This window comes from Macaca nemestrina, chromosome 8, assembly GCF_043159975.1.
Source record: "Macaca nemestrina isolate mMacNem1 chromosome 8, mMacNem.hap1, whole genome shotgun sequence".
Classification (NCBI taxonomy): Eukaryota; Metazoa; Chordata; class Mammalia; order Primates; family Cercopithecidae; genus Macaca; species Macaca nemestrina.
Window position 1 is genome coordinate 150,967,809 of NC_092132.1, and position 27,044 is coordinate 150,994,852.

Consider the following 27,044-nt stretch of genomic DNA (forward strand, 5'->3'; position numbering starts at 1 on the left):
TTTTGAAGAGACTTTCTACAATATATATATATTGAAGTTGGGATCTTTTATACTCAATGTGGAAGTAACAAATTTTGTTATTTACATCAAAGCCTTGATTCACTGTGTAATAAAAATGAGATAATTTAATTTTTAAGAATTAACTCATAGCTCTGATTTAAAGGTACTCAAAGTCTTCTTGGTAGAATAACAAGAGAAAGAATTAAAGTCTTTGTTCATTTCCACAGGAGAGCAATAGAAGGAAACTTTGGTTATTCAAACGGTAAGAATGTTGTTTACATCATATAACTTCTAGCATTTTTCTTTGCATTTCTAGCTGTCGGTCTCGCTGCATGCCAAGAACCAGCCCTCCCCAGCAACAGCATCAAAATCGGAGATCGGCACATGGTGAACGACGTGCTCTCCTTCCAGTGCGAGCCCGGGTACACCCTGCAGGTATCCTTCTTCTCGGTGCTCAGGATTAACACACACGGTCATCTTTGTGTAGCTCTCTTAAAGCCAAAGCCCTCACTTTGTACCCAGAAAGTGGATTTGGTTTTCCTCACTTAGCTTGTGAATCGTACTATTCATATTAAACCATGCATGTTGGTCATCTTCATCACCGTTTGGAACCAGCTTTTAAGTGCTAAAGGACTCTTTCAAAGCTAAGCATTCGATTTTTCACAATTATTTTAGTTCACAATGTATGTGTTCCCAATAACTATGCACAGAGCATTCTAGGGACAAAGTATCAACACCATCTCTTTGAAAGTCCTCTCCTGGCAGCCAGCAACTGAATCTGCTTCTGAATGTGCGTGTCCTACTCAGCACACTGTTCTCATCATTCAGTATAAGTCATCATTAACGCCCACTTTGGGCTAGGTAGATAAGGCATCAGAATATTTTATTTTGATAAATTAGATTTGATAAATTAGATTGATAAACTTGTTTGATTAAATAAGTTTTAAAAACGATCAAGTAGAAGTTTTTAAATGAACTTTTACTATCGTCTATATAAAGAGATTTTGTTTGTTTGTTTGAGAGGGAGTCTCGCTCTGTTGCCGAGGCTGGAGTGCAGTGACATGATCTCGATCTTGGCTCACTACAACCTTTGCCTCCCAGGTTCAAACTATTCTCCTGCCTCAGCCTCCCAAGTAGCTGGAATTATAGGCACCTGCCACCACACCTGGCTAATTTTTGTAGTTTTAGTAGAGATGGGGGTTTCACCATGTTGGCCAAGCTGGTCTCAAACTCCTGACCTCAGGTGATCCACCTGCCTTGGCCTCCCAAAGTGCTGGGATTACAGGTGTGAGCCACCATACCCAGCCAACAGTTTTTTATATAAAAGTTTTGATGAATGATTTATATTCTAATATATGGCAAGATTAATCATTTTTCTCTTATTATTTATTATTAATATTCTCTAGTTTAACCATGAGTAATGAGTAAGCCTACTCTCAGAATAGTTTCTATCACTTGGCATAATTATTATATAATTCTCCCTGCCAGCAATAAAAATTGATAACCAAAACATGTGTATTCTAAAGTCAGGAGACATATGTGTCGATTGACATTCCAGCTCTTCAGTTAATTCAGGTAATCGAATATTTTAGCTGTCTGTTTATAATGACACTGAAACTGATAGGTTTTAAAGGAAAATTGTTCAGCCATGTTCTTATATGCAGACTTGTAACACTACAGCAGTGAAATAACACCATTGTGTGGAATTCAATTTCTGCACATACATTGGGGTAAATATTGTGTAGCACTGAATCAAGTTAAGAGCAAACAGCAGCTGGCAAATACTGAATGCTAAAGGGATGCATTACCAAGTGCTTTATATACAAAATCTCACTACTCTTGATCAACCGTGGGACATGGGTACCATGTGATGTATGCTTTCAGCTTAGAGAAAATATCTGTGAAATAACTGGCACACTTTAGTAAAGGAAAACTATTGTTGATATTATTAGAAACCAATATCAATGTACAAAGCCACCTTCCTAAGAACAAACCTACAACTTACATTATAACACCACCTTGGTGGGTGCCACAATAATTGTTGTAACTCTGCAAAAAGATGGGTAGCAGAACGAGTCTCTGTAGCAGAAACTATAGTGAGTAGGCACTCCTGAAAGTTGAGCTACGTCAATGAGTTTGTAACCAAACACACTCAGGCTATTCAGGCTGAATATTTAAGACACAACATTTCTGATCCACATGATATGGTAGAAAGAATTATCCTAGGCCAGGTGCAGTGGCTCACACCTGTCATCCCAGCACTTTGGGATTCCAGAGTCCGAGGATCACTTGAATCCAGGAGTTTGAGACCAGCCGGGGCAAGACAGCAAGACACCACCTCTACAACAAATACAAAAATGAGCTGGGCATGGTGGCGCATTCCTGTAGTCACAGTTACTTGGGAGGCTGAGGTGGAAGGATCACTTGAAACAGGAGGCGGAGGTTGCGGTGAGCTGAGATTGCACCACTGCACTCCAGCCTGCATGACAGAGCAAGACCCCGTCTCGAAAAAAAAAAAAAGAATTATCTTTCATATCCCAAGGGTCTCATTTAGAGGGACATCTCAGTCTATACTGACATGCTGTTTTTGTGCCTTGTTTGGGGCTTGCTTTATAATGGCCTGAAATCAGGTAAATATCATGTTTCCTCTATTCTCCCTCAAATTCCAACACTTTAATATTTGCCCTTGCTCATGGATGTTCATCTTCTTTCTACCCGATGGTGATACTTTGTGTTCTTTTACAAGTGATATTATGATGGCTCTCAGAGAAGAAACTAGAAATAATTCTTTACTAGAGAAATTTCTTATAATGGATTATTGAATATGCTGCTTAGGGACACAGGCCTATGGATGCACTTCTGCACAGTCCAACAGACCGTTTATTAGCTCTGTTTTTCAAGTGCAAACTAAGCTGTGTTTCTTTGCTTTGTTACAAACAATGCCAGGCTTTGAGTTTGCAAGCTGCTGTTTGCCATTCACATGAGCAAAAAAGGATTCTGGATTTTTTTTTTTAATTGCTAACAACTGACAATTTTACTAACACATTAATATATTTGGAACAACAGATGCTTCAATTACATATTAGTCATGAAAAGCATTGTTCCTGGCATAGTTCACACGTGAGTGTCTATAAATATATATGCTTCGCGAGATTCAGGGGCCTGCCTTGACATCACATGCTGAAAGTAAATGCTGAATATTGAATGATGTATGACTTCCATCTTCTCTCAACTTGTTTTCATGGTCTTTTAAAGCATAAAAAAAATAAAATTCCCATTGGGGTAAAAACTAGTACATAAATGCACAGGGTTCTCTCTTGTTCTGATTTATTAGAAAACTTGTAACTAGAATCACTCATTTGAAATGTTTATACCAAAATCAATAGCAGAATATTACCTAGATTGGTAATAAATGATCATTTTATTGGTAGTCTCTGATGAAAATTTGTTGAGACTTTTGAACTTTATGTTTATCCCTATTTCAGAAGGAAATTTATAAGGATAATTTAATGAATCAGAGAATGGGGATACACAGAGTATAAATGCCAGCAGCACAAAATTGCCTGGAGTATCTTCTTTAAAATTAAATATAGTCTTCTTTACTGTAACTACTTTTAAAAATACCAAGAGGTATGAGAAAGTTAGTTTTGTGGCAGATGGATTGAGTATGAAATGTTTGAGAGCTTAGGGAATCGGTTTGCCATTGATAACTGCATTAGTGCAAATGCTTGTTTGATGCCTTCCCAGTGTGGCTGGAATTATTTAACATAAAAATTGTTTTTCAATTGCCTCTATGCCAATTGTAGGTGGCAAATGGAAATTTATGAGATAAGCAAACCTGGCTGATAAGGCCACCGAGTCACAATCAGGAAAAAGAATAAAAATAGACCACACACAGAGGTCTCATGGATCACTTCTCTTTTATTGTGAAAGAGATGGTAGCACAAAACATCTTTGAATTTAACCCTCTACTGTTTGATTTTTTTTTTTCCATGAGAAAGATTAGAACAGATTTTTAAAAGTAGAACATAGAAAATTCATATATTTACAGGGTAAAGAGACCCTGAGTAATGAGGGTTAATTTCATTGCAGGCAGGTTGATGTGACATGTGAGGATGTCTAGTGAGAAAATGATGAACGTGAAGTCTCTTTCTGTGATACAGGAAGAACTGACCCAGTGCTTTGCCGAACCCTGGTACTCATGTGACATGTAACCACAGACACCCACCAAAGCTACCTTTTTTTAGACCAAAAGCTATAAATTCTGCCGAATGAAAAAAACAAAACAAAAAAAAAAAACGCTTGTTTTTCTTGTAAATTTGTTTGAGTTCTCTGTAGATTCTGGATATTAGCCCTTTGTCAGATGAGTAGATTGCAAAAATTTTCTCCCATTCTGTAGGTTGCCTCTTCACTCTGATGGTAGTTTCTTTTGCTGTGCAGAAGCTCTTTAATTAGATCCCATTTGTCAATTTTGGCTTTTGTTGCCATTGCTTTTGGTGTTTTAGACATGAAGTCCTTGCCCATGCCTATGTCCTGAATGGTATTGCCTAGGTTTTCTTCTAGGGTTTTTATGGTTTTAGGTCTAACATTTAAGTCTCTAATCCATCTTGAATTAATTTTTGTATAAGATGTAAGGAAGGGATCCAGTTTCAACTTTCTATTTATGGCTAGCCAGTTTTCCCAGCACAATTTATTAAATAAGAAATCCTTTCCCCATTTCTTGTTTTTGTCAGGTTTGTCAAAGATCAGATGATTGTAGATGTGTGGTATTATTTCTGAGGGCTCTGTTCTGTTCCATTGGTCTATATCTCTGTTTTGGTACCAGTACCATGCTGTTTTGGTTACTGTAGCCTTGTAGTATAGTTGGAAGTCAGGTAGCGTGATGCCTTCAGCTTTGTTCTTTTGGCTTAGGATTGTCTTGACAATTCGGGTTCTTTTTTGGTTCCATATGAACTTTAGAGTAGTTTTTTTCCAATTCTGTGAAGAAAGTCATTGGTAGCTTAATGGGAATGGCATTGAATCTATATATTATCTTGGGCCGTATGGCCATTTTCACAATATTGATTCTTCCTATCCATGAGCATGGAATGTTTTTCCATTTGTTTGTGTCCTCTTTTATTTCATTGAGCAGTGATTTGTAGTTCTTGAAGAGGTCCTTCACATCCCTTGTAAGTTGGATTCCTAGGTATTTTATTCTCTTTGAAGCAATTGTGAATGGGAGTTCACTCATGATTTGACTCTCTGTTTGTCTGTTATTCCATCATTCTCAGCAAACTATCACGAGAACAGAAAACCAAATACCAGATGTTCTCACTCATAGGTGGGAATTGAACAATGAGAACACTTGAACACAGGAAAGGGAACATCACACACCGGGGCCTGTCATGGGATGGGGGAAGGGGGGAGGGATAGCATTAGGAGACATACCTAATGTAAATGATGAGTTAATGGGTGCAGCACACAAACATGGCACATGTATACATATGTAACAAACCTGCACATTGTGCACATGTACCCTAGAACTTAAAGTATAATAAAAATTTTTTTTAAAAAACACATACTTTGCCCAATTCAATACTCTTCTTTAAGTCTCAAGAAAGGAGCTGGGTCGAATTATGGTCTGGTCAAAAGAACATTGCAAGATTTTGTTTTTAATAGAAAGAAACACGGTGAAAATGGATACTTTTCTATGTTGGTTGCAAATGTGACTCACTAATCATCATTAGTAAAAACAGATTTCACAATTTTTGCATTTTAAAATATTTATAATTAAGAAAGGAAAAAGTGCAGATATTCTCAAACACTTAATCCTTCATCGCTCTGATTTTAGTTATATGGATTTTCTTTTGTTTCCTTTTAAACAGGGCCGTTCCCACATTTCCTGTATGCCAGGGACTGTTCGCCGTTGGAACTATCCGTCTCCCCTCTGCATTGGTAAGGATGCACCTTCTGTAACTCTGCTGCTGTGCACACACTAGGAAGAACATGCCTGCTCTACTCTTGGGCGTCAAAGGATGCACTTCTAAATTTCTTAATTTGAAAACATGTGTTATATAATAATAGCACATAATTCAGTAGAGCAGAATGACGAGTGTAACCTGCACCTTCCCCACAGAATGCAGCAACTCCGTCTTCTCAGTGTGTCTGGGTCAGCCCGCATAGACCAGAGACAGGACTGCCTGCTCAAGGCCCTACACCAAAATGGCATTCGTGTCAGAAGGCCAGTTTGTTAATTTGTGGCAAAGAAGGAATGCAGCTGGTCTGAAAATCTGAGTAGTTTTCTGTATAGACCTTTAGCCTCAGAAAAAGAAGTTCCCAGAAACAAACTTCAGAATGACAGATTACCCATGGAGAGATGGAGTATTTCATGTTGGAAACAGCCCAGCGACTATCTTGTGGATGAGTTCACGGAGGCACAATCAGCTGACTTCTTTAGGAAAAAGCTTTCCAGACCCGTATTTAATGCCTTGAGACTCGCTAAACTGTTAGCATAGATGATGTGATGGGAGCTTAATGATTCCAGGGGCATTGTAGGTGATGATCACAAGTCCCTCAATACAAAGGTTGGTGATGTCAGGGTGACTTTGCTCCCCATCATTCAGGCCCCCAGCTTCACCCATCACCTATTTGTTGTAGCCCAATTCAGAAATCTTTACCTGTAGCTCAAGTGACCATCCAGCTTTGCAGGTACTGTCTCAGCAGGATCATCATTAGTTACTTAACACTCCGTACCCCCAACCCACATACTGATTGGCTTCTCCAAACCTATTGTTATCCTGGATCTGCTTCCTCTGAGAATGCTATTAGCAGTATCCTGCTTTTTTTTTTTTCTTTTTCTTTTTCTTTCCCTAAACAACAAATCTGGGTGTTACCTTAAATTTCTCCCTTACTCCCTAAATCCAAGTGACTTCTCACTTCTGTCACCCCTTCCACCTGAGTGTGTCCTCCCCTGCGATTCTTAGCACCAATGCCCCATCTTTAAGATGGCACAGTCCCCTCCTAAATTATCGTCTCCATGGGATCCTAACCTACAGCTCCCGTATTTAACCATACTCCAGCTTTATTGCAGGAAAGAGACAAAAGGAAACATCGGCAGTACCGATCTTGTCTTTATTTAAATTTGCCATGTCTTGTTCATCATACATTTTCTGCCTTTCTTTTGATTTTTTCCAAATATTACATTAAAATTTTTATGGGAGGATTTAGTCACCCTCTCGAATTCTGCACTGGAGAGAGTGTCCTCTCCTCAATGCTGTCTGGGCTCCCACCTGCAGGTGCAGTGAGTCATCCCTACCCTGGGCTACCACCACCATGTGCCTGACTTTACTTCCTGCAGAGCTCTAACGATATCGCTCTTTAATTTGCCCTTCTACAATCCCCAAAGGCTTTGGTGACAGAGACATGCACCACTCACCTCTGTACCTTCAGCACGTGGTAGACACTCAAGAATTTCAGTTAAAGAATAGCTAGGGAATGAATATCAGAGAGCAGGGATCATTATAATAGTCACACTTCTGGGGGTGCTGTCTTTATTGTTCCCCACAGTCTTCCAACACTCAAGTATTGCTGGGGGTGTGCTCAGAACCCACTTATCTCCAGACAGTCAGCCTCAAGCATGCCCTACTGCCAAATGGTGTGTCAGGAGAAAGTGGTCAGCTCTATATGGATGAACATTAGCCATTTTAAAGGCCACAAAATAGCCTTCAAGTTGTCCTGTGAGCTATTCACATTCCGTTTTAGAATTCATTTCGACATAGTGTGGCATGGACACCCACAGGGAAAGCCAGGTAATTACTGTCTGTTACACATTCTTCTGACAGCCTAATTTCCCCACATCTCAAATAAATGTAGGTATTCAATGGTTTTTAGTAATACACAATTGAACTGCCTTGCATGGGATGCAGATGAAATTGTGTAGAGGAAAATAAAACTGCACGAAACCTGTAAAACAAACAAAACTTCAGCCTTTATGATAGTCTCATCCAGGAGAGAATGCCTGTTTATGTTATCTTCCCTATATCATATTTGCTTACAAGTGAAAAATATACCTTAGTGGCCAGTGTCTTATTTTTAAAAGCTATTTCTTGGTAAAAATAAATGTCTAGATTAACATGTCAGCTAAAAACAAAGAGCTAGTTGTAGAGACGTTTAAAATCCCAGCCTTGATTTGGAAGGAAAAAATAAAAAAATTTTAAAAAGGGAAAAATTTAAACTGCCTTTGATTCATACAGAACATCAATCTGCCTATTTATTTTTAAATGAAGAGCCTTCCCTTAATGTCAGGAATTGAAATTTTTTAAACTTCACAATGAAATCAATTCTAAGCAGGCATTGAATCATACAATATGCCTTTGCTGTCACTTTGTATTACACAATGGGATTTTTTTTCAAATAATTAACGTACATTTGCAAAATATAATAGGCTTTTCTCTTTTATTTAACATTGTAAATATTAGGACACGTTGAAGTTATGTCAACTTCCGTAATTCTTTACAGGGTATAGAAGTTTTTTCATTGTTTAAAAACTCACACATGACCCATGATAAAGCTCAAAGAACGATTTTAGAGATTGAAAGGTTTTTTGTAGCTGTTACCTTTAGATTACTCCAAACCGGGGAATTTTAGGAGGAGAAGTTCAAGAGAGATAATATTTTACTTATGAGCTCCTGGAAATCCCATGACCTGATTTTGAGAAATACTAGTACTAATGAAGACACTGTATATAAAACCACTTCTCTAGAGGTGAACATATCAAGCAGTGTTCTCAGAGTTTAACCAATATTGACTATGTTGAATATTTGTGACAAGCCCCAGAATGGTCTTGTGGATTTCTAGGGCCCTACAGCTGAGTGAGGTTCTCATCACAGCAGGTGGCCTGGGACCTCCCTGTCTCACTGCACCACAGAGCTCTTCAGCACCGTGTGTCTGTGTCCTTCAGTAACAATTCTATACATTCTTTCTCCCCCTCCAAATCAGGAATCCATGCAAAATAAGATGTATAAATCCAGTAAAATATAAGGTCTCTAGCCATTTCATAAAAATAAATTCCCTTCCCTTTACAAAAACCATATTTACCAATAACTCTAAATACACTATTTACCTATAAGAAAGGGTCTGGCATGGAGGGAGCTTCCCAGGTAGGAGGCAGGAAGTCAGTCCACAACATGACGACCACACTGAGATGGACACTGAACCAATCTGAGACGTGGCAAGCCCAGTTGCCTTAAAATGTCACCAAGGGCCGAGCATGGTGACTCAGGCCCATAATCCCCGCACTTTGGGAGGCTGAGGCAGGCAGATCTCCTGAGGTTGGGAGTTCGAGACCAGCCTGGCCAACATGGTGAAACTCCGTCTCTACTAAAAATACAAAAATTAGCCAGGTGTACTCGCAGTCACGGGTGCCTGTAATTCCAGCTACTCAGGAGGCTGAGGCAAGAGAATCACTTGAACCCGGGAGGCGGAGGTTGCAGTGAGCTAAGATTGTGCCACTGCACTCCAGCCTGGGTGACAGAGTGAGACTGTTTTAAAAAAAAGGCCCCAAAGGAAGAAAAGGTGGATATGCATCTTTTGGGAGCTCTGTTTTTATGCTTATCTATTGACTTGTAGTTTTCTAGATGAACAACAGCAAAAACAAAGGATTATTGTGGCTTTAACTAAGGTCTCAAGTAATTAGGTGATTGTTGCGTGTTTGACAGGAGATGAACCCAGGGTTCAGGCCTGTGATCAGTTTCGCATCACACAGACATTTGGTCTGTGTGGGACACAGGCATCTGTATTGATGATGCCGTCTACGTTCAGGTCCTGGGCCAGCCCCTCCTGCAGGGCTGCCTCAGTCCTCAGCTGAAGATATATATAGGTGTTTGTATTTTATGATTTACATTTGCATGTGTGTGCAGAAATCATGCTAAAATCAAAAGGAACTTTTTAGTAATACCATGTTTACTGGTTCTGTTGTTTTCCTTTTTTTTGTCATTGATTCGGCCTTTTTCATTCATGTCTTCCCTGTAGTTGTTTAAAGAAAGGGGGTCACAATTGAGACCCCAAAAGAGGGTTCTTGGATCTCGTGCAAGAAAGAATTCCGGGCGAGTCCATAGAGTAAAGTTTATTAAGGAAGTAAAGGAACAAAAGAATGGCTACTCCATAGACAGAGCAGCCTCGAGGGCTGCTTGTTGTCCATTTTCATGGTTATTTCTTGATGATATGCTAAACAAGGGGTGGGTTATTCATGCCTCCCCTTTTTAGACCATTTAGGGTAACTTCCTGATGTTGCCATGGCATTTGTAAACTGTCTTGGCACTGGTGGGAGTGTAGCAGTGAGGACGACCAGAGATCACTCTCATGGCCACCTTGGCTTTGGTGGGTTTTAGCCGGCTTCTTTACTGCAACCTGTTTTGTCAGCAAGGTCTTTATGACCTGTATTTTGCACTGACTTTCTATCTCATGCTGTGACTTAGAAAGCCTTAACCATCTGGGAATGCAGCCCAGGAGGTTTCAGCCTTATTTTATCCAACTCCTATTCAAGGTGGAGTTGTTCTGGTTTAACACCTCTGACAGTTGAATATGCATATCTACTGTCACTGCAGGTCACATGAGCCCTCAGGGAAAGGGTATTACTGCTAAACATATTTAGGCATGCCACTCAGATTCCCTGGTGTGTCTTCAGCACAGTCAGCAGCTGCATGGACAAAGTGCAGACGGGAGCCTGGCCTTGCAAATGCCTGGTTTCTCCCACAAAGAAATCGCCTTGAGAGGTTATACTTTAAATAGCAACACAGTTGATGGTGTCCAAGACTTTTCCAGAATTATGACTCACACCACAAAAATATACTTTTAAATGTTTGTAACTCACATTTTTCAACTTATATAATGTTTGAAATCCAGAATATGGTGCCCTGGCTTGAGCAATCACCGTATTCACTAGACTTGAGTTTTAGCTATTTCTTATATTAAATTACAAATAAAGTGTTTCAGCCTTGATAATGATTAAAAAACAAAAAGGCTTCACTACCGGTCCTAGGGGGCCTCTAAAAGAGGGCTTCCAGAAAATATTTTGTTTAAAATATTTTGCATAATGAGAGCATTGTTAGAATAAAGCCATTTCCTTTGGGCTTCCTGAAAAGAAGAGGCATTATTTGCATAATTTTGGAATATAAGAAATTATTTTAATAGGTTACAAATGGTCAAAGATTGGAATTTCAAATGCTTCAACTTATATCACTGGGCACGTTTGTTGTAAAATCAGTTGTGTTTCTTTATAGTCAAACCTCAGATACAGTAGCAAAACATGTGAGTCGCCAAGATAAGGCAAGATGCATGAACTTATTTCACCCTCTCTCACAGCATAAGATTTCCTGGGGAGAAAGTGGTTGCAGTTAGCTACATTCCAAAATTGAAAAGCTATCTGACAGTCATGTGTCCTGGCTGAAACGGGTTCTGGAAGCAGACACAGCTGGAATGACCTTCTGGTTGTACTGTTTACAAGGCATGTCACTTTAGGCAAATTTCTTAATCTTTTCCAGGCCTGGTTTCTTTGTGTGTAAGAGGGGAATGGTCATCCTTTCAGGGTGTTATGTGAGTTAATCTGTGTAATGTGTATCTAGCTACAGTAAGTACCACATAGTTAGCAATCAATAAATAGGGACTAATACTACCTCTCAATGAACTGCAGCTAATAAACTGAAGTCTATTTGATGCCTGACTGCAATGCAGACATTAAATGGACTAATCTTTACTGGGAGCCTTTGAGTACGAGGAGAAGATGGATCTTGAAAAACGGTCTTTATTCTAAAGCAGTTCACTGTCAAGAGGGAGAGCACAGCTCATAAATAACTAAGGCACACAGCACTGTATCGTGTGCTGTAATTAGTAGCGGAATTCAACTCCGAAGACTTGCTGTTTCTCAGCATAGTTGAGTGAAGCAGGTTGGAGCAAAGATTCCAGGGAGGAAGTGAGGACCCGCAGGACTGACATCTTGTCCACTTAACAGCTACCTGTGGAGGGACGCTGAACACTTTGGGCGGTGTAATCCTGAGCCCCGGCTTCCCAGGTTCCTACCCCAACAACTTAGACTGCACCTGGAGGATCTCATTACCCGTCGGCTTTGGTAAGTGAAAACACTGTCCATTCCTAAAAGTTCATTTTTTTCATTCCCATCTCAGAAAGAATTAAGCAGAATAAAATGCCTTATTCTGTTGACATAACTGTATCTGTAATTGAAAGTGGCATACAGATTTAAATGAAGCTTTCGCAGAGTAACTCTGAGAGTGGGAAACTTATTTGAAAAATCAACTGAACCATGCAACTCTTTTCAAGGCAAATTAAATTGGCCGAATGATGATATCGTAGGCACACAGAGTGCAAAATGTAGCATCCCTAATTCAATTATCACTCTCTTTATTTATCATAACGCTTTTTCTAATCTGTCTCTGGAAGTCAATAATGGTTATTGTTTCTTCTGGATAATTTCGAAGGTTTTTTTAAAGGTTATGACTCCTTTTAAAATAAATATAAAACAAATTTCAAGACATAGTATGGTTTTATACATTTTTATTATATATTACATTGTTTCCAGGTTAATAAATAAGTTGTTTCTAATATCTAGTTATTAACATTCAGGTTATTCACCTTAAATAAATTCATAAATTTAATTTTTATGTATACTATGATAGTAACTTTTTCTGGCCTCTTTTCAGAAATGCAGGGTCTTTGTGAAATTTTGATCCCCTCTCACGCCTTTCCCTGTCTGCCTCTTTCGTATTTTAGTTCATTTATTTGGGTCTCCCTTACCTGTGATTTTCTCTACAGCACTCACTCTAGGTAGACCAAGTTAGGTACTCAGTGAATGTCCTAGGGCAGAGTAGCTGGGTACTTCTGTACTAAATAGTAGCTGAATGATGAATGAATGAATAAAACCATAAATAGAAATCACTACCCTGGAAGAAGATCACACTCTTTATTCAAAGCTTCTGCTTTTAGAATCTGTGCCCAGGATGGCAGTAGCAGTAGGAGTGAGCAGTCAGGGTGGGCTTGCTCAGCAGAGAGTGGCCGGGGAATAAACAGTCGGAATGACGGCCGGGCAGGTCAGTCAGGCGCCGGACATGGGAAATGCAGTCAACCAACATGACCGTTCCACCATGAAAGAGGAGGACCGTGGAAGAGCAGCTCGACGGGGGCGGCCTGTGGAGTCCATCACCGCCCAGTTATCTGTAGGAGGCCAGGTCTGGTGGTGGTCGAGGAAGGGAGAGACTCTGTGAAAGGATTATTATAGGAGCCCCTTACTTCTCCCAGGTTTCTTAGTTTGCTAGTTTTGTTTTTTTCAATCCTCATCTCTCGGAGCATAAGGCAGTGATTCTGCTAGGGCTAAATGAAACGGAGAGCTGTGAATCACTTTCAACAACATTGGCTCCACTGTTCCCCCAAGCTGGGCCCATCGTCCTTGCCATGGAGATCTGAAGACATGAACTTGTTGAACTAATCTTTGGAGTCAGGGGTTAAGAATTATTTCAGAGATATGTGTAACCCTGGATAGTTTCCACGGCCGCAGTGCTCTTAAGGACCACAGCCGTGTTGGGCAAATTATTGTAGTCATGAACATCAGAGAATGAGAGAAATCTGAGGCAAACTGCAGCGATCCCTGAAGGAGGTGTGGTTTTCTTAAATGAGTTCATCCACAGGAACCCCAGCTTCCTCATTTCTATACCTGAAATAGCTACGTAAGGTTATGGTGAGGGTTAATTAAAATAATTCTGGCTATTGGCAGGCCGAGGCAGGCAGATCACGAGGTCAGGAGATCGAAATCATCCTGGCCAACATGATGAAACCCTGTCTCTACTGAAAATACAAAAATTAGCTGGGCATGGTGGCAATTGCTTGTAATCCCAACTACTTGGGAGGCTGAGGCAGGAGAATGGCGTGAACCCGAGAGGTGGAGGTTGCAGTGAGCCAAGATCGCCCCACTGTGCTCCAGCCTGGTGACAGAGCAAGACTCTGTCTCAATAAATAAATGAATAAATAAATAAATACATAAAAATTCTGGCTAGAAGATTAGTGCAGGGCTTGGCATGTGATAAACAACAACAACAACAAAAACGTGAAACAAATAATAAAATCACCTAGTTGTATTTTGTATTATTCTTCCAAATGTTTGTCACCTTCCTCTCAAAACTAATTGGAAACATTCTATGAATAAAATAAAATTGGTATAAATATTTTCTTAACTTATTTTTCCAATGTTACTATTTTATCATTTCTGAGAAGGGTATCATTTAGTATATTTTCTTATTTATTTATTTATAAACTATTGTGCGAGAGAATAATTTGGGAAAAAACTTCAATGAAACCAAATTGTCTAAATTCATATTTGGGATCTGTAAAACCTAAACAAACTATTTAAAGAAGATTGAAATGAAAAATAAATTATGAAATATCTTTAAACTGATGTAAATCTTTTAAAAATTTGATATTGCATAGCATGAGGGTTTAAAGAGGATCTGGAAGAGGAGAAAAGAAACTGTATCTCAAATCCAACAGGCATAAAAAATGTTATCCCTAGCTTTTTAGAATAGACGTAGGTATGCTTCAGAATAATTTGTTATAGATTACATTTGAGTAATGCGCCAGGGTTGCCTCTGATAAATTTTATAACTCTGAATAGTAACAGATGCGAAGTGAGAAATGGGGAGGAGAGGGATGTGAGTGGCCATGCGTCCCCTGACATGGTCAACATTTGGAATGATGATGCCCCTGGTAGGAGTTCTTTCTAGGGCTTACATCATTTTCGAGCAATTTGCAGAATCTGAGAAAATTTTACTATCTAGCTTTCAACCCCACATCGTTTTTTTGGTTTTGTTTTGTTTTCTTTTCTTTTTGTTTGTTTATTTTTATTTTTATTTTTTTTTGAGACGGAGTCTCGCTCTGTCGCCCAGGCTGGAGTGCAGTGGCACGATCTCGGCTCACTGCAAGCTCCGCCTCCCGGTTCCCGCCATTCTCCTGCCTCAGCCTCCCGAGTAGCTGGGACTACAGGTGCCCGCCACCTCGCCCAGCTAGTTTTTTGTATGTTTTAGTAGAGACGGGGTTTCACCGTGTTAGCCAGGATGGTCTCGATCTCCTGACCTTGTGATCCGCCCGTCTCGGCCTCCCAAAGTGCTGGGATTACAGGCGTGAGCCACCGCGCCCGGCCCCCACATCGTTTTATAGTGAAAAATATTTAAGTAAATTACTTCTATATATTCATGGCCTTCCTTAATTCCTGCCTCTTCTCCCTGGTAATATCCACTACCAGAGCTTCAAGTCTCCCTTCTATGCACATGAATTTTAAACCAACGTCGTGAGTCTTGTTATCAAATGTCAAACCACACTTCTGCAGCATGTGAACGATTTCATCTGAGTCAGGTTCTCCTGTTCAATTCCTAATTTATACCCACAGCACTGCGCAGGTCATTTTTCTTTCTCTGAACCTTATCTTATTCTTGTCAGCAAGCGCTTCTCAGAATCTCCCAGATCATAAGCAAATATCAGATAATATCCTTGGAAATTTTGAGGAAGTAAGTCTGGGGTTCAAGCTCAGACATCTGCACTTAAAAATCAAGTGCTCACTCCAGAAGTTTCTTATGTGAAACAAAATGGGAATATAGCAGAGGTGACCACAATTATCTTGTAATTATGACTTCTCCCCTTTTTGGTCTCTCATGTTGCTTTCTATTAATACCCAAACCACAAAGTGATTCGGGAACATTTCCTGTGGTTACAACTCAGAAAAGGGCCCCTTATTTCCTAACGGGACAAACAGGGAGGTTGAGAAGGTAGACAGGTATTTCAACTGACGTCTCACAAAAAATATCTTACCAGGATAATGCTGTTAGGGTGATCTCGGTGATCAGGCTGCAATAGAATAGCCAGAAGATATGTCTTCTTTAATACTCAGAAAAGACATATATGTGTTAGGTAGTTCACACGAGTAATCGTGGTAGAGTTAACCAGCTCCTCCTGTAAGAGCAAATGGTGCATTGCATCACTATACTGCCTCTCCCCTCCTCTGTTTTCAGAGGTTTGGGAAACTGTGTTAAACAATGTTTCCTTTGAAGTATCACTGGAAATTTCATCAAGAAACAGACATTATGGGAAGCTTGATTGCCTTAGACCCTAAGAGAGTGTCATTTGTATCTACTTAAACTTGCAACCATAAGTAACAAGGAAAATGACTGCGCGGCCAGGGTGCTCAAATTTTATTTGTGCCAAAGCCTCAATGGAGGTTGTGTTGTTACAATGTAGCTTCCCGTGGCCTGTTTCCTAAATTCTGATTCAGTGCCCCTGGCTGAAGTAAGAAATGAATTTGGCATCTTCCCAAAGCAACTCCAGTTCCTTGGATACTGGAGTCAAACTCCTTCAATTTATAGAAGAGTACTTTCAATCTAAATAAGATGAGGAATGCACAAAAATTTTCACAAGATTCTTATAAATATTATTTAAGAAAAATTGCTTTCATGTAAACATGTAGAAATCATGAGATTTTGGCAAGTTGAAAATAGAGATATAATATTATTGAGTATGAAACAGCATGACAAATCAAAACTCCAAAGCGAATTACAAAAAAAAAATGAAAAATTGTTCTTGCAAAGCTTTCTTAAATGTAATTTCTAGGCTTCAGATTGTATATCTAGCATCTGAACATACATATGTGTCCCCTTGGTTGTCAGTTTTGGGATTTGGATTCTCAGGGCACAGCTGTTCTACCAGTAAGCGTGCTCCTCCAGTTACTCTGAGTAATAACGCTTATCCGGAATACAAGACGTTATTGCCATTTCTTGAAGAAAAATATATGTGATGTTTTTCACCTTGGGGAGGATTTTATTGGGTATTACGGATCTTCCCATACAACTGGATAAGCGTGGCATTGCCTGATCGATTATCTAATCCAGGAGTTAAGCAGTTGCCAGTTTAGTCAAATAATTCTTTTGATTAACTCTACTCCCAGAGCCCATTCCCATGGATCAAGCCACAGTTAGAATTGGTAAAAGCAATTAGCTGCTTTGGTATCACGTGGAAATCATCCTGCCTCATTTTCCTAATTATTCATTCCAGGAACAACTGTTTTCTACACCCTGCCTCAGTAACCCACAGTGACCCACACAGCCTGTCCCTCAAAATGACCAAGAGAACTCTAGCCAAAAGGACTGAGGCAGTTGGCAGCATAAGCTGTGGTTGCTCACAATTTGGGGCTCTGAGTTGAGCTGAGTAGAAATCTTAGTCCTACCAATGATTATACAAGATACCAGAATGTTTTTGAAACTTGCTTCCTTATTTTTAAAGGGACTATGATAAAATATCAGTCCCATAGGGCTATTTTGAAGTATTGTAACTGCATGACATAGGACATTATTTAAGTGCTGTTTTTAATAGCTAAACCAAATTCTAGTTTAGTTATCTAGTAGCTAAACCCAATAGTTGTGTGCCATTTTCTTTCCTTTTCACAGACTTGGCTTGTTGTTTTGTGATGCTCTGGCAGAACTCAACCAACTCAGGATTTCTGTCTCTGTTTTCTTGAGAGTGTCTAAGGGCACCATTAACAGAAATGCAACCAAGATTTCTATCTGCCTTACTCCATTACCTTTTATACTTAAAATCTACTGCACTAATCGTGCACACAATGCTCTCCAAAATTACCATGCCATCAGACTGTCTAGAAACATAGGGACAATATAAAAGGTTCTTTAGAATGTTCAATAAATTCCATAGGTATTAACACTTTTGCTATATTTTTATTACACACAGAAGGTGCAAAACAGAGCAAGTAATATTCACAGGTTCTATCAACTGAAGACTAAGGTTTAACTCTGAGATCATGGTCACACTACTATTCAAAGTTTTGTCAACGCCAAAGGCAAAAATTCTCTGTGCAGGTGACTTGTCACAGGCACTTAATTTTCAATATGTAATCACAACTGGATAAGAGGGTGCTGGGTAAATTCCACCAAAGGTAAGCATTCAGATTTTTGTTGTTGTTGTTGAAATAATATATATTTTTTAGTACTTTCTGAGATAATAGAAGGATAACCAGGTTATGCTTATTTTAATCCTTTTATTTGGGCTTTACAATGTCAAACTGGATGCAATTTGCTGAAAATTAGATAGCTAAATAATTCTATTTTAAGCCAGATTAGAGCTGGGCTCTGTTCTATTTTCTGATATGGATTAGGTAGTTTGATATGTTGCTGTATAATTTATCCTGCTTAAAATGGTAATTTTGCTCACAATATTATAATTGTCATAATTCCATTTCCTTTTCAAGCTGAATTCCAAATCAGTAACAAACCACTTTCACTGGATCCTGTACTTCTGAGACATTGGACATCCTCCATTTCTTTGCACCCTGATCCCTTTGCAAGTTGTCATCTTTCGTGACTGTGCCGGCTCATGAATTTCAAAATGTGTTTCTGGATAAATATGTCTAAAGTCTGCATGTGCGCATCCGAAGTGAGCACATTTCCACCCATTTCCCTGCCATTAGATATTAAGTGTTCCAGTCTGGCCCCAGTGTTCCTTTCTGGTACTCTGGGCATACATAGAAGTGCCGGCAATTCAACAGGTTGTTTTCTGTTGCTCTCGGGTCAGCTTCTTGAATCCGCCTGGTTGTGATTAATGTGAGGAATGTCTATAAAACTCTATGGAGCACGTGGATTCAGTGTTCATAAGGCAGTCGCACAAACACACATGTGCACACACAAATGCATGCACGCACGCACACGCCACACACATACACACCTACTCTTCAGTATAGATTATTTATTAGTAACAAAATTCATTTTTATTAGATTCATAGGCCATACCATCAAACTGTGTTTTTAGCTCAGTAGTGGGTAAGTGGACAGGCAGATCTGGATGTGCCACTGGCTGAGCAGTCCAGGAGCTCAGGTGTCACAGCAGGCAGAGGAGACAGCTCCAAACCAAGGAATACAGGAGCCCCTGGAACCCCTCCCTCCCTTCCTCCTCCCCCTCCCTCCCTTCCCCCTCCCCCTCCCTCCCTCCTCTCCCTCCCCCTCCCTCCCTTCCCCCTCCCCCTCCCTCCCTCCTCCCTCCCCCCTCTCTTGGCGCCTCCTTCTCTCCCTTTTTTTCTTTTTTTTCCCTCACTTCTGAATTTCTTTTGAACAAAAATATTTTCTGGAATTTAGAAACAAATTAATAGCTTATTGGTGGCTGTTCGACAAACAGCAGTATTTGACATTTTTGAATATTTGCAGAAATGTTGTATATTTAAAGAGTTGTTCCACCTTGGTTATATACAGCAGACGATGTTAGAATGGCCAAGACCACCGCAGGCTGAGATAGCCCTTTCTTGACTGGTGATATAGTACCAGCCTATAGACTTGGACAGTGTGATATGAATCTAGCTACTCGTTCTAAAAAGAATTCTAAAGTTTGCTTAAATTATTAAAGATCTTTCTTTTTCTTCTTTTTTTTTTGTCTCCTCCAGTTTTTCACATTCTATTTTTTTTTAATTCATCCTCTTTCGATCAAGGTTGAACATAATACAAACTGATTTTCTCCAAGAAGAGTGGAATATTTTTACCATCATGAGACTGTCATCTCTTGTCTAGCCTATTGGCATACCAAATCAGAAAAAGTGAGGCCTTTGTCAGTGAGTGTGGGGTTAAACCTTACTCTGCCATTTCCTGTGTGACATGAGACAGAACAGCTAACATTTCTGAGCCTTGGTTTACTCACCTGTAAATTATGAGCATAGTGATGATTACTGTGCTGGGAATAATCTTGGTTGGCAAATCAGACCCCAGGCATACCATTGGCCTCACACAATGCCCACCCAGGCAGGGCATTATTTACCCTTTTGCTTCTCCCTGCCAAGTTTCTCCATAATTAATGAAATTGTTTTTCTTGTATGACTTTAAATTTTGTTGAGAGATTTTAGGTGTTTCTTCCCTACAATTTTTCGCTTGGACTTTTTTCTTCTTTTTTACAAAGTACTGCCCTCTGACAACTGTGTTTTCCTTTGATACCTGAGTAGATATGTTTGTGTGAATATTTTTCTGCACTTAAGTAGGATAACCCAAGTAGGTGTTATCTTTAATTTTCCCAATCTAGGAAACAGATGAAAAAAAATTTAAGTTCTCATCTATCAAAAAGAGAAGAACCATGCAGAGTAAAGCTTTCTTTCATATTAGAATAACACTCTACAACAGCCGTTAGTTAGCTTAGTTTAGGTTTTACGGCCCAGCTTAACTGCATGGATTTATGCAAAGATTAACGTCTTTGGAGTTCTATATAAATTGCTTAAATGAGTTAGAATATCTAAGGCATACTAGTAAAATAAGTTTAAAAATGCCACAATGCAAATAACTCTAAATTGTTTGTTATTGTTTCCTTTTAAATTATCAGCCATAGCTTATTTAATTCACAAATCAGTATGATATCAGAGACACTGGTCATTTGAACAGTCTTTTGGTATGCTGAACTATGCCAGGCTGTTAGATTTAATCATGAGAGTTATGGTGGGGTTTATTGGATTGGGTTTCTCACAAACATCAATAATTTGTTTTGCACACGTAACACAATAGAAAATGATCACTTGCTGAACTAATAAAACTTGTGCAATGGTATGACCATCCAGTTAGCGTAAAAGCCACTTTTAAAGTTTGTTGCATAGAACTATGGGACAAGGAGAACAGGCAAAACAAACAGACAAACATTAAACAAAAACAAACAAAAAACTCTGCTGCATGTTTTAAGACCAAAATTGGTTTTTTTGTTTGTTTGTTTGTATTGTTTTTGTTTTTGTTTTTTCCTTGATAAAGCCATCAATTAGCTTTTGGGTGATGTAGCAGACGATCACAACTTCATGTTTAAGATTGTCATAATCGTAAAAGTCACTGGACAAAATCATCCCCGTGCGCGCGTGTGCTAGTTGGTACTCTAAGGATTCTACCTGTGTAGCTCTGTGGTACGGTGCTGGTAATATTCATGTTTCACAAACAAATTGACTTCTGGACATGAGTTTCCTGGAAAAAGACCATGAGGCAGAAAGTGGCAGAGGTAAGATGGAGCCATGGTGCGTCGTCATCCACAGTGCCTGCCATCCTCCGTGGCATGGTTCTGTCTCACAGAGAGGGACTGTCTGGGGAGACTGCTAACACTTCAGTCACTTTTGATGAGCATTGATTTTATGCATTTTGATATGAACTTTCATTAAGTTCTCACGTTTTTCCACAGGTGCCCATATTCAGTTTCTGAATTTCTCTACTGAAGCTAATCATGACTTCCTTGAAATTCAAAACGGACCTTACCACACCAGCCCCATGATTGGACAATTTAGTGGCACGGATCTCCCTGCGGCCCTGCTGAGCACGACACATGAAACCCTCATCCACTTTTACAGTGACCATTCGCAAAACCGGCAAGGATTTAAACTTGCTTACCAAGGTAAGGAACAACAACAAGAACTGAAACCCAAATCTAAATACACTTCTTACATTTAAATTGCATGGAAATATAAATCTCCCTGATTGGTTCGAAGCTCGTACAGCTGGAATAATTGTTTGGTGGAATGTTGGTTTCTGGTTCGTAGTGGAACACTTGTTTTTGAAAACAGAGATAAGGACACATATGTAACCGTCAGTGGGTTTGCCTTTTCCGTTGCCTAGGCAGAGCTGATTTATGAAGACAGGGGAATTGCAATAGAGAAGGAGTAATTCTGGCCGGGCGCGGTGGCTCAAGCCTGTAATCCCAGCACTTTGGGTGGCCGAGGCAGGTGGATCACAAGGTCAGGAGATCAAGACCATCCTGGCTAACATGGTGAAACCCCGTCTCTACTAAAAATACAAAAAACTAGCCGGGCGTGGTGGCGGGCGCCTGTAGTCCCAGCCACTCGGAGGCTGAGGCAGGAGAATGGCGTGAACCTGGGAGGCGGAGCTTGCAGTGAGCCGAGATCGCGCCACTGCACTCCAGCCTGGGTGACACAGCGCGAGACTCCGTCTCAAAAAAAAAAAAAAAAAAAAAAAAAAGAGAAGGAGTAATTCACGTAGAGCCAGATGTGTGGGAGACCAGAGTTTTATTGTTACTCAAATCAGTCTCCCCAGCATTCAGGGATTTGAGTTTTTAAAGATAATTTGGCGGGTAGGGGCTTGGGGAGCCGGTAGTGCTCCTTGGTCAGGTCGGAGATGGAATCACAGGGGGCCGAAGTGAGTTTTTCTTGCTATCTCCTGTTCCTGTGTGCAATGGTAGAACTGGTTGAGCCAGATTACCCGTCTGGGTGGTGTCAGCTGATCCAGCAAGTGCGGGGTCTGCAAAATATCTCAAGCACTGATGTTAGGTTTTGCAAGAGTGATGTGATCCCCGAGAGCAATTTGAGGAGGTTCAGACTCTCAGAGCCAGAGGCTGCGTGACCCCAAACCATAATTTCTAATCTTAGAGCTAATTATTAGTCCTGCAAAGACAGACTGGTCCCCAGGCAAGAAGGGGGCCTTTTCGGGAAAGGGCCATTATCAATTTTGTTTCAGCATCAAACCAATAATTGAATACCTTCCCAAAATTAATTCAGTCTATGTCCAGGAATGAACAAGGACAGCTTAAAGGTTCGAAGCAAGATGGAGTTGATTAGGTCTGGTTTCTTTACTGTCACAATTTCCTCAGATATAATTTTGCAAAGGCGGTTTCACAGACACACAGGGGATGATCAGGTACAGCTGTTACCTGCGCTCAACCTGCACTCCCATTCCACCTGCACACACTCTCTCCCATGACCGTAGTCATCTGCGTGCTCAGTCGCCGACTCTCATCATCACATAGCTTTCACATTTGTCACGTGTCCCTCTGAGCTCTTGTCCCTTCAGGACACCAAGAGTCCCATGGTGCCAGGAGTTGATACATATGACAGTAAGTCTGTCGGTCTCTCAGGTGTGTATGCCTTGCCTTAGCACAGATAATGGCTACCTGCACTGTTCATGTTCAACTTTCACCATAAAAAGAGAAAAAAATCAGTGATTGAACTTTATCGTTTTTTATTCCTTCAAATATGCAATCTGTAAGAAAAGTTTGCATCATCAAAGCATTTTTGACATGTGAAAAAGTTCAACATTTTTATTTCATGCAAAATGATTTGTATGGCCTTTCTTTGAATATTGGTAGATCAAATGAGGTTGAAAATGTTAAATCTAGAGCCTGCCATTTTTTTTTAACTATAGTTAAATCACTTGTTTCCCTAATTCCACAGAATGCTCAGAAACAGGGCTTTGATATTTATTACTGAAAGAGGCTAGTATTTTATGTTGAACTCTTAGACATTATATTATGTGTAGTCTCACCTAAAATATAAAATATAGACACAGACTTCCAGGATTGAGGTCTGTTAAACTGGAAATCTAGGTAGGAGCAAAAAAGAGAGGAAACTAAAGGCTAACTCAGGGAGCAATATGTCTGTAGACATTGCCAGCATTTTTCTATGAACATACTGTGTCTTCCGGTGTTTCCCTTCTTTATTTTCTTACTACTTAGCAAACAGTATCACTCACTAATCATTCCCTACTTGAAGCACACTAGAGAGGGAAAGAGAGAGAGAGAGAGAACATCAGAGAGGAAGCAATTTCCCACAACAAAATGGATACAGAATTTTGTATGGATACAATACAAAATTGCCTGTGCACCTATTTTCTGCTCTTTCTCTTTTTCGATGGAAGAGAATGTACCTCCTACTTAAGGGTAATCGAGGCCGGGTGTGGTGGCCTCACACCTGTAATCCCAGCACTTTGGGAGGCTGAGGCAGGTGAATCACCTGAGGTCAGGAGTTCGAGACCAACCTGGCCAATATGGTGAAACCACATCTCTACTAAAAATACAAAAATTAGCCGGGCATGATGGCAGGCACCTGTAATCCCAGCTACTCAGAAGGCTGAGACAGGAGAATTACTTGAACTCGGGAGGCGGAGGTTGCAGTGAGCCAAGATCACACCATTGCACTCCAGCCTGGGTGACAGAGGGAGACTCCGTCTAAAAAAAAGAAAAAAAGAAAAAAGAAAGAAAAAAACCGGTAATCGATCCTATGCGCTAGGTACCTCTCTTCCTACTATTTCAGAGACATTGTATAGTGAATATTTTCTACTTCTGCATTTTCAGCTACTATCTCTCCATGAAATTTTCCCCAATAGCATTTCAAATATAACTCAAGTCTCTCACACAGCCACACACACACATACACATGTACACATCTATTTAAAATTTTAATGTACCTTTGACCTCTGATCTTCCTCCAGCTTCTAATTTCTAAAACAAAATTCCAGAAAACTTACATAAACATGCTCAATTTCCACACCTGTTTCTGCTTCTATCTATTCAGCTGGTGTCTAATATGAATGGCTCTTCTGTGGACAAGATCTTCTATTTCAGGAGATGTTAATGTCACTAGCCCTAGAGGCACACTTCCTTTCTCATGTCTCCTGGTGACCTCCAGTGTGGCTACCACTTCTCTTGACGCCCTTTTCCCTTGGCTTCAGTGGCCACAAAATCTCTGGGTTATTCTGCTGTCTCTCTGGCTAAGTTCTTATTTTCTTTGCTTCCTTGACCACTTCTAACTGACTTTAGCTATATAGGAGGTTGGAATCCTCCTATATTTCCATCCTATGCTTTCCATGATTCAAACTCCTGGATTCAAAGCCCATCATGGCCATTCACAGCTGATACGTCTTGTGCCTGTGCCTCCAGCTCAAGTCTTCTGCAAGCCCCAGGACGCAGTGTCTATTTTCCGCCTCCACTGGGAAAGCCACAGGCACTGAAACATGGGCCTGAAGCTGAGCTCACAGTTTTGCTTCCCGTCTTATCCTCCAGTCTCCCCATCTCACTAAGTGTGAGGTGCAATGTACCTGGAATCTGCGGCTGCCTCCCTGTGTCACCACCAGCAGCCCTAACTGCTCTCAGACCTTTCTCCTAGAAAATGGCCAAACTCCTAAATGTCTTTCCAGATTTACTCCTCCAACTTCTCTCTTCTTTCCAAAAGGCATACCGGATTGATTCCTTTTGTGATGAAAGCGTTTACCATGCTTTCTTAGAGTTTTAGGAAATCGTTCAATATCTATAAGGAGCCCAGTCTCCCAGGCTGTGGTTCTTTCTCTGTCTCGATTCTCACTTGCCCCTCTGAAATGTCTCCAGCAGTCACAGTGATTTCCACCTCAGATCTTTTACACGTGTAGCAATCTCAGCCTGCAATGCTCTCCATCTCCACCCCCACTCTTTGGTTAGTCACTCAGAACTGTTTCTGTGTAATACCCTGAAGGAGGCAATCTCTGAGTACCCCGACCAGGGGAGGTCTCCTCACCCAGAAGCTTGAATTCTGATGTGCTTCTCCTCGTGTGTTGGTCATGAGCATGCCTGCCAGATGTCTCCCATTCTCTCCACTTCTGGACTCAGGATAGAGGTGCCTTCAAAATGAAGTGTGGTGGTGTGACTTCACTGAGTGATGAAATTGGAGTGAATGTCGCTTGGGATGGAACCTTGAAGAGCCAAAATTTAGTTTGCTGTAATACTGCTCTGTCATCTGGATCCCTGAGTATCTACAGGAGTAGAGTCTCCTGCCATCCCAACCCAGAGCCAGAAGGAAGCTGTCTTATTTTAAGTCACTGAGATATGGGATATTGTTTTTTTGTTTTTTGTGTTTGAGAGGGAGTCCCGCTCTGTTGTCTAGGCTGGAGTTCAGTGGCACAATCTCAGCTCACTGCAACCTCTGCCTCCCAGGTTCAAGCAATTCTCCTGCCTCAGCCTCCCAAGTAGCTGGGATTATAGGCACCCACCACCACGCCCGGCTAATTTTTGTATTTTTAGTAGAGACAGGGTTTCAGCATGTGGGCCAGGCTGGTCTCTAACTCCTGATCTCAGGTGATTTGCCTCTTCGGCCTCCCAAAGTGCTGGGATTATAGGCGTGAGCCACTGCACCCAGCAGGAATATTGTCTTTCAATGCCATGTAAATGAACCTAAACTGACAGGCATACCCTGGGACTTAATAAAATCAGGAATTTATTGTATACAGTCAGCCCTCTGCATCCATGGGTTCTGCATGTGTGGATTCAAGCACCTCAGATCGGAATATTCTGAAATACACAACACATGGTTGTGTCTCTACTGAACATGCACAGACTCTTTTTCTTATCATTATTCCCTGAATGATACAGAATAACAACTATTTACACAGCATTTGCTTTGTGTTTGGTATTATAAGTAATCTAGAGATGACTTAAAGTATACAAGAGAATGTGCTTAGATTATATGAAAATGCTCCATTATTTTATATGCATATCCTGTAACCCACCCCCCTGCATAAGCCAAGGGACAGCTGTATTTCTACATTTAAAGGATGCCTTACTAAAAACAATACACTGCATAAAGGAGATGGTCGTTTCTGTGGTACCTCGCTCCGTGCTCAGCAGGAAGCGCAGTGCCTTGCCTGTAATTGGTCCCCAGTGGTTACAGTCTGTGAGACTGTAATTGGTCTCACAGAACCTGTGAGCTCCATACTTGAGGCGTTCCCCCAACCCCGCCCATGCTAAGGGACTGTCTGCCACGCTGCATATGCATTTTAGGAAGCACCTGTGCAGGGCTTGCCTTTATTTGGTTTATCTGTGCTCTGACTTCCTCATTAAATTAAATTGATTTTTAGTCCCTACTCATTGCAGATATTGCTAGCAAAACTCTTTTAAAGGATAAAAAATTGTAGCTAGACAGGAGGAATAAGGTCTGGTGTTCTCTAGTCCTTTAGGGTGACTGTAGTTAACAATAACATATTCCGTAATTTCACAGAGCCAGAAGGATATTGAACATTCCCACCACAAATAAATGATAAATGCTTGAGATGATGAACATACAGATGTAGTAATTGCCCAGATCTGATCTCTATAGATTATATGTATTGAAACATGACTATGTACTCCATGAATATCTGCAATTATTATCTGTCAATTTAATAAAATTTAAAAAATGTATTTTTTGAATTCCAAAGAGTATTACATAGAAAAAAATTTAAAAATTTAGCCAATTCATGTCACTGCAGATACTG

At 40.3% G+C, this 27,044-nt stretch overlaps 1 protein-coding gene across 2 annotated transcripts in view; it reads left to right on the forward strand.

Annotated features, from left to right (window-relative positions):
• The window catches only part of LOC139355625 (CUB and Sushi multiple domains 1), a 2,038,620-nt gene that overhangs the window by 1,817,300 nt on the left and 194,276 nt on the right, over positions 1-27,044 (forward strand). For both annotated transcript variants that reach the window (XM_071067488.1, XM_071067489.1), the window contains exons 38-41: positions 317-435; positions 5,865-5,934; positions 11,987-12,103; positions 21,220-21,429. In XM_071067488.1, coding sequence (XP_070923589.1) covers positions 317-435; positions 5,865-5,934; positions 11,987-12,103; positions 21,220-21,429 — 516 coding nt within the window. The remainder of the gene's footprint in view (positions 1-316; positions 436-5,864; positions 5,935-11,986; positions 12,104-21,219; positions 21,430-27,044) is intronic.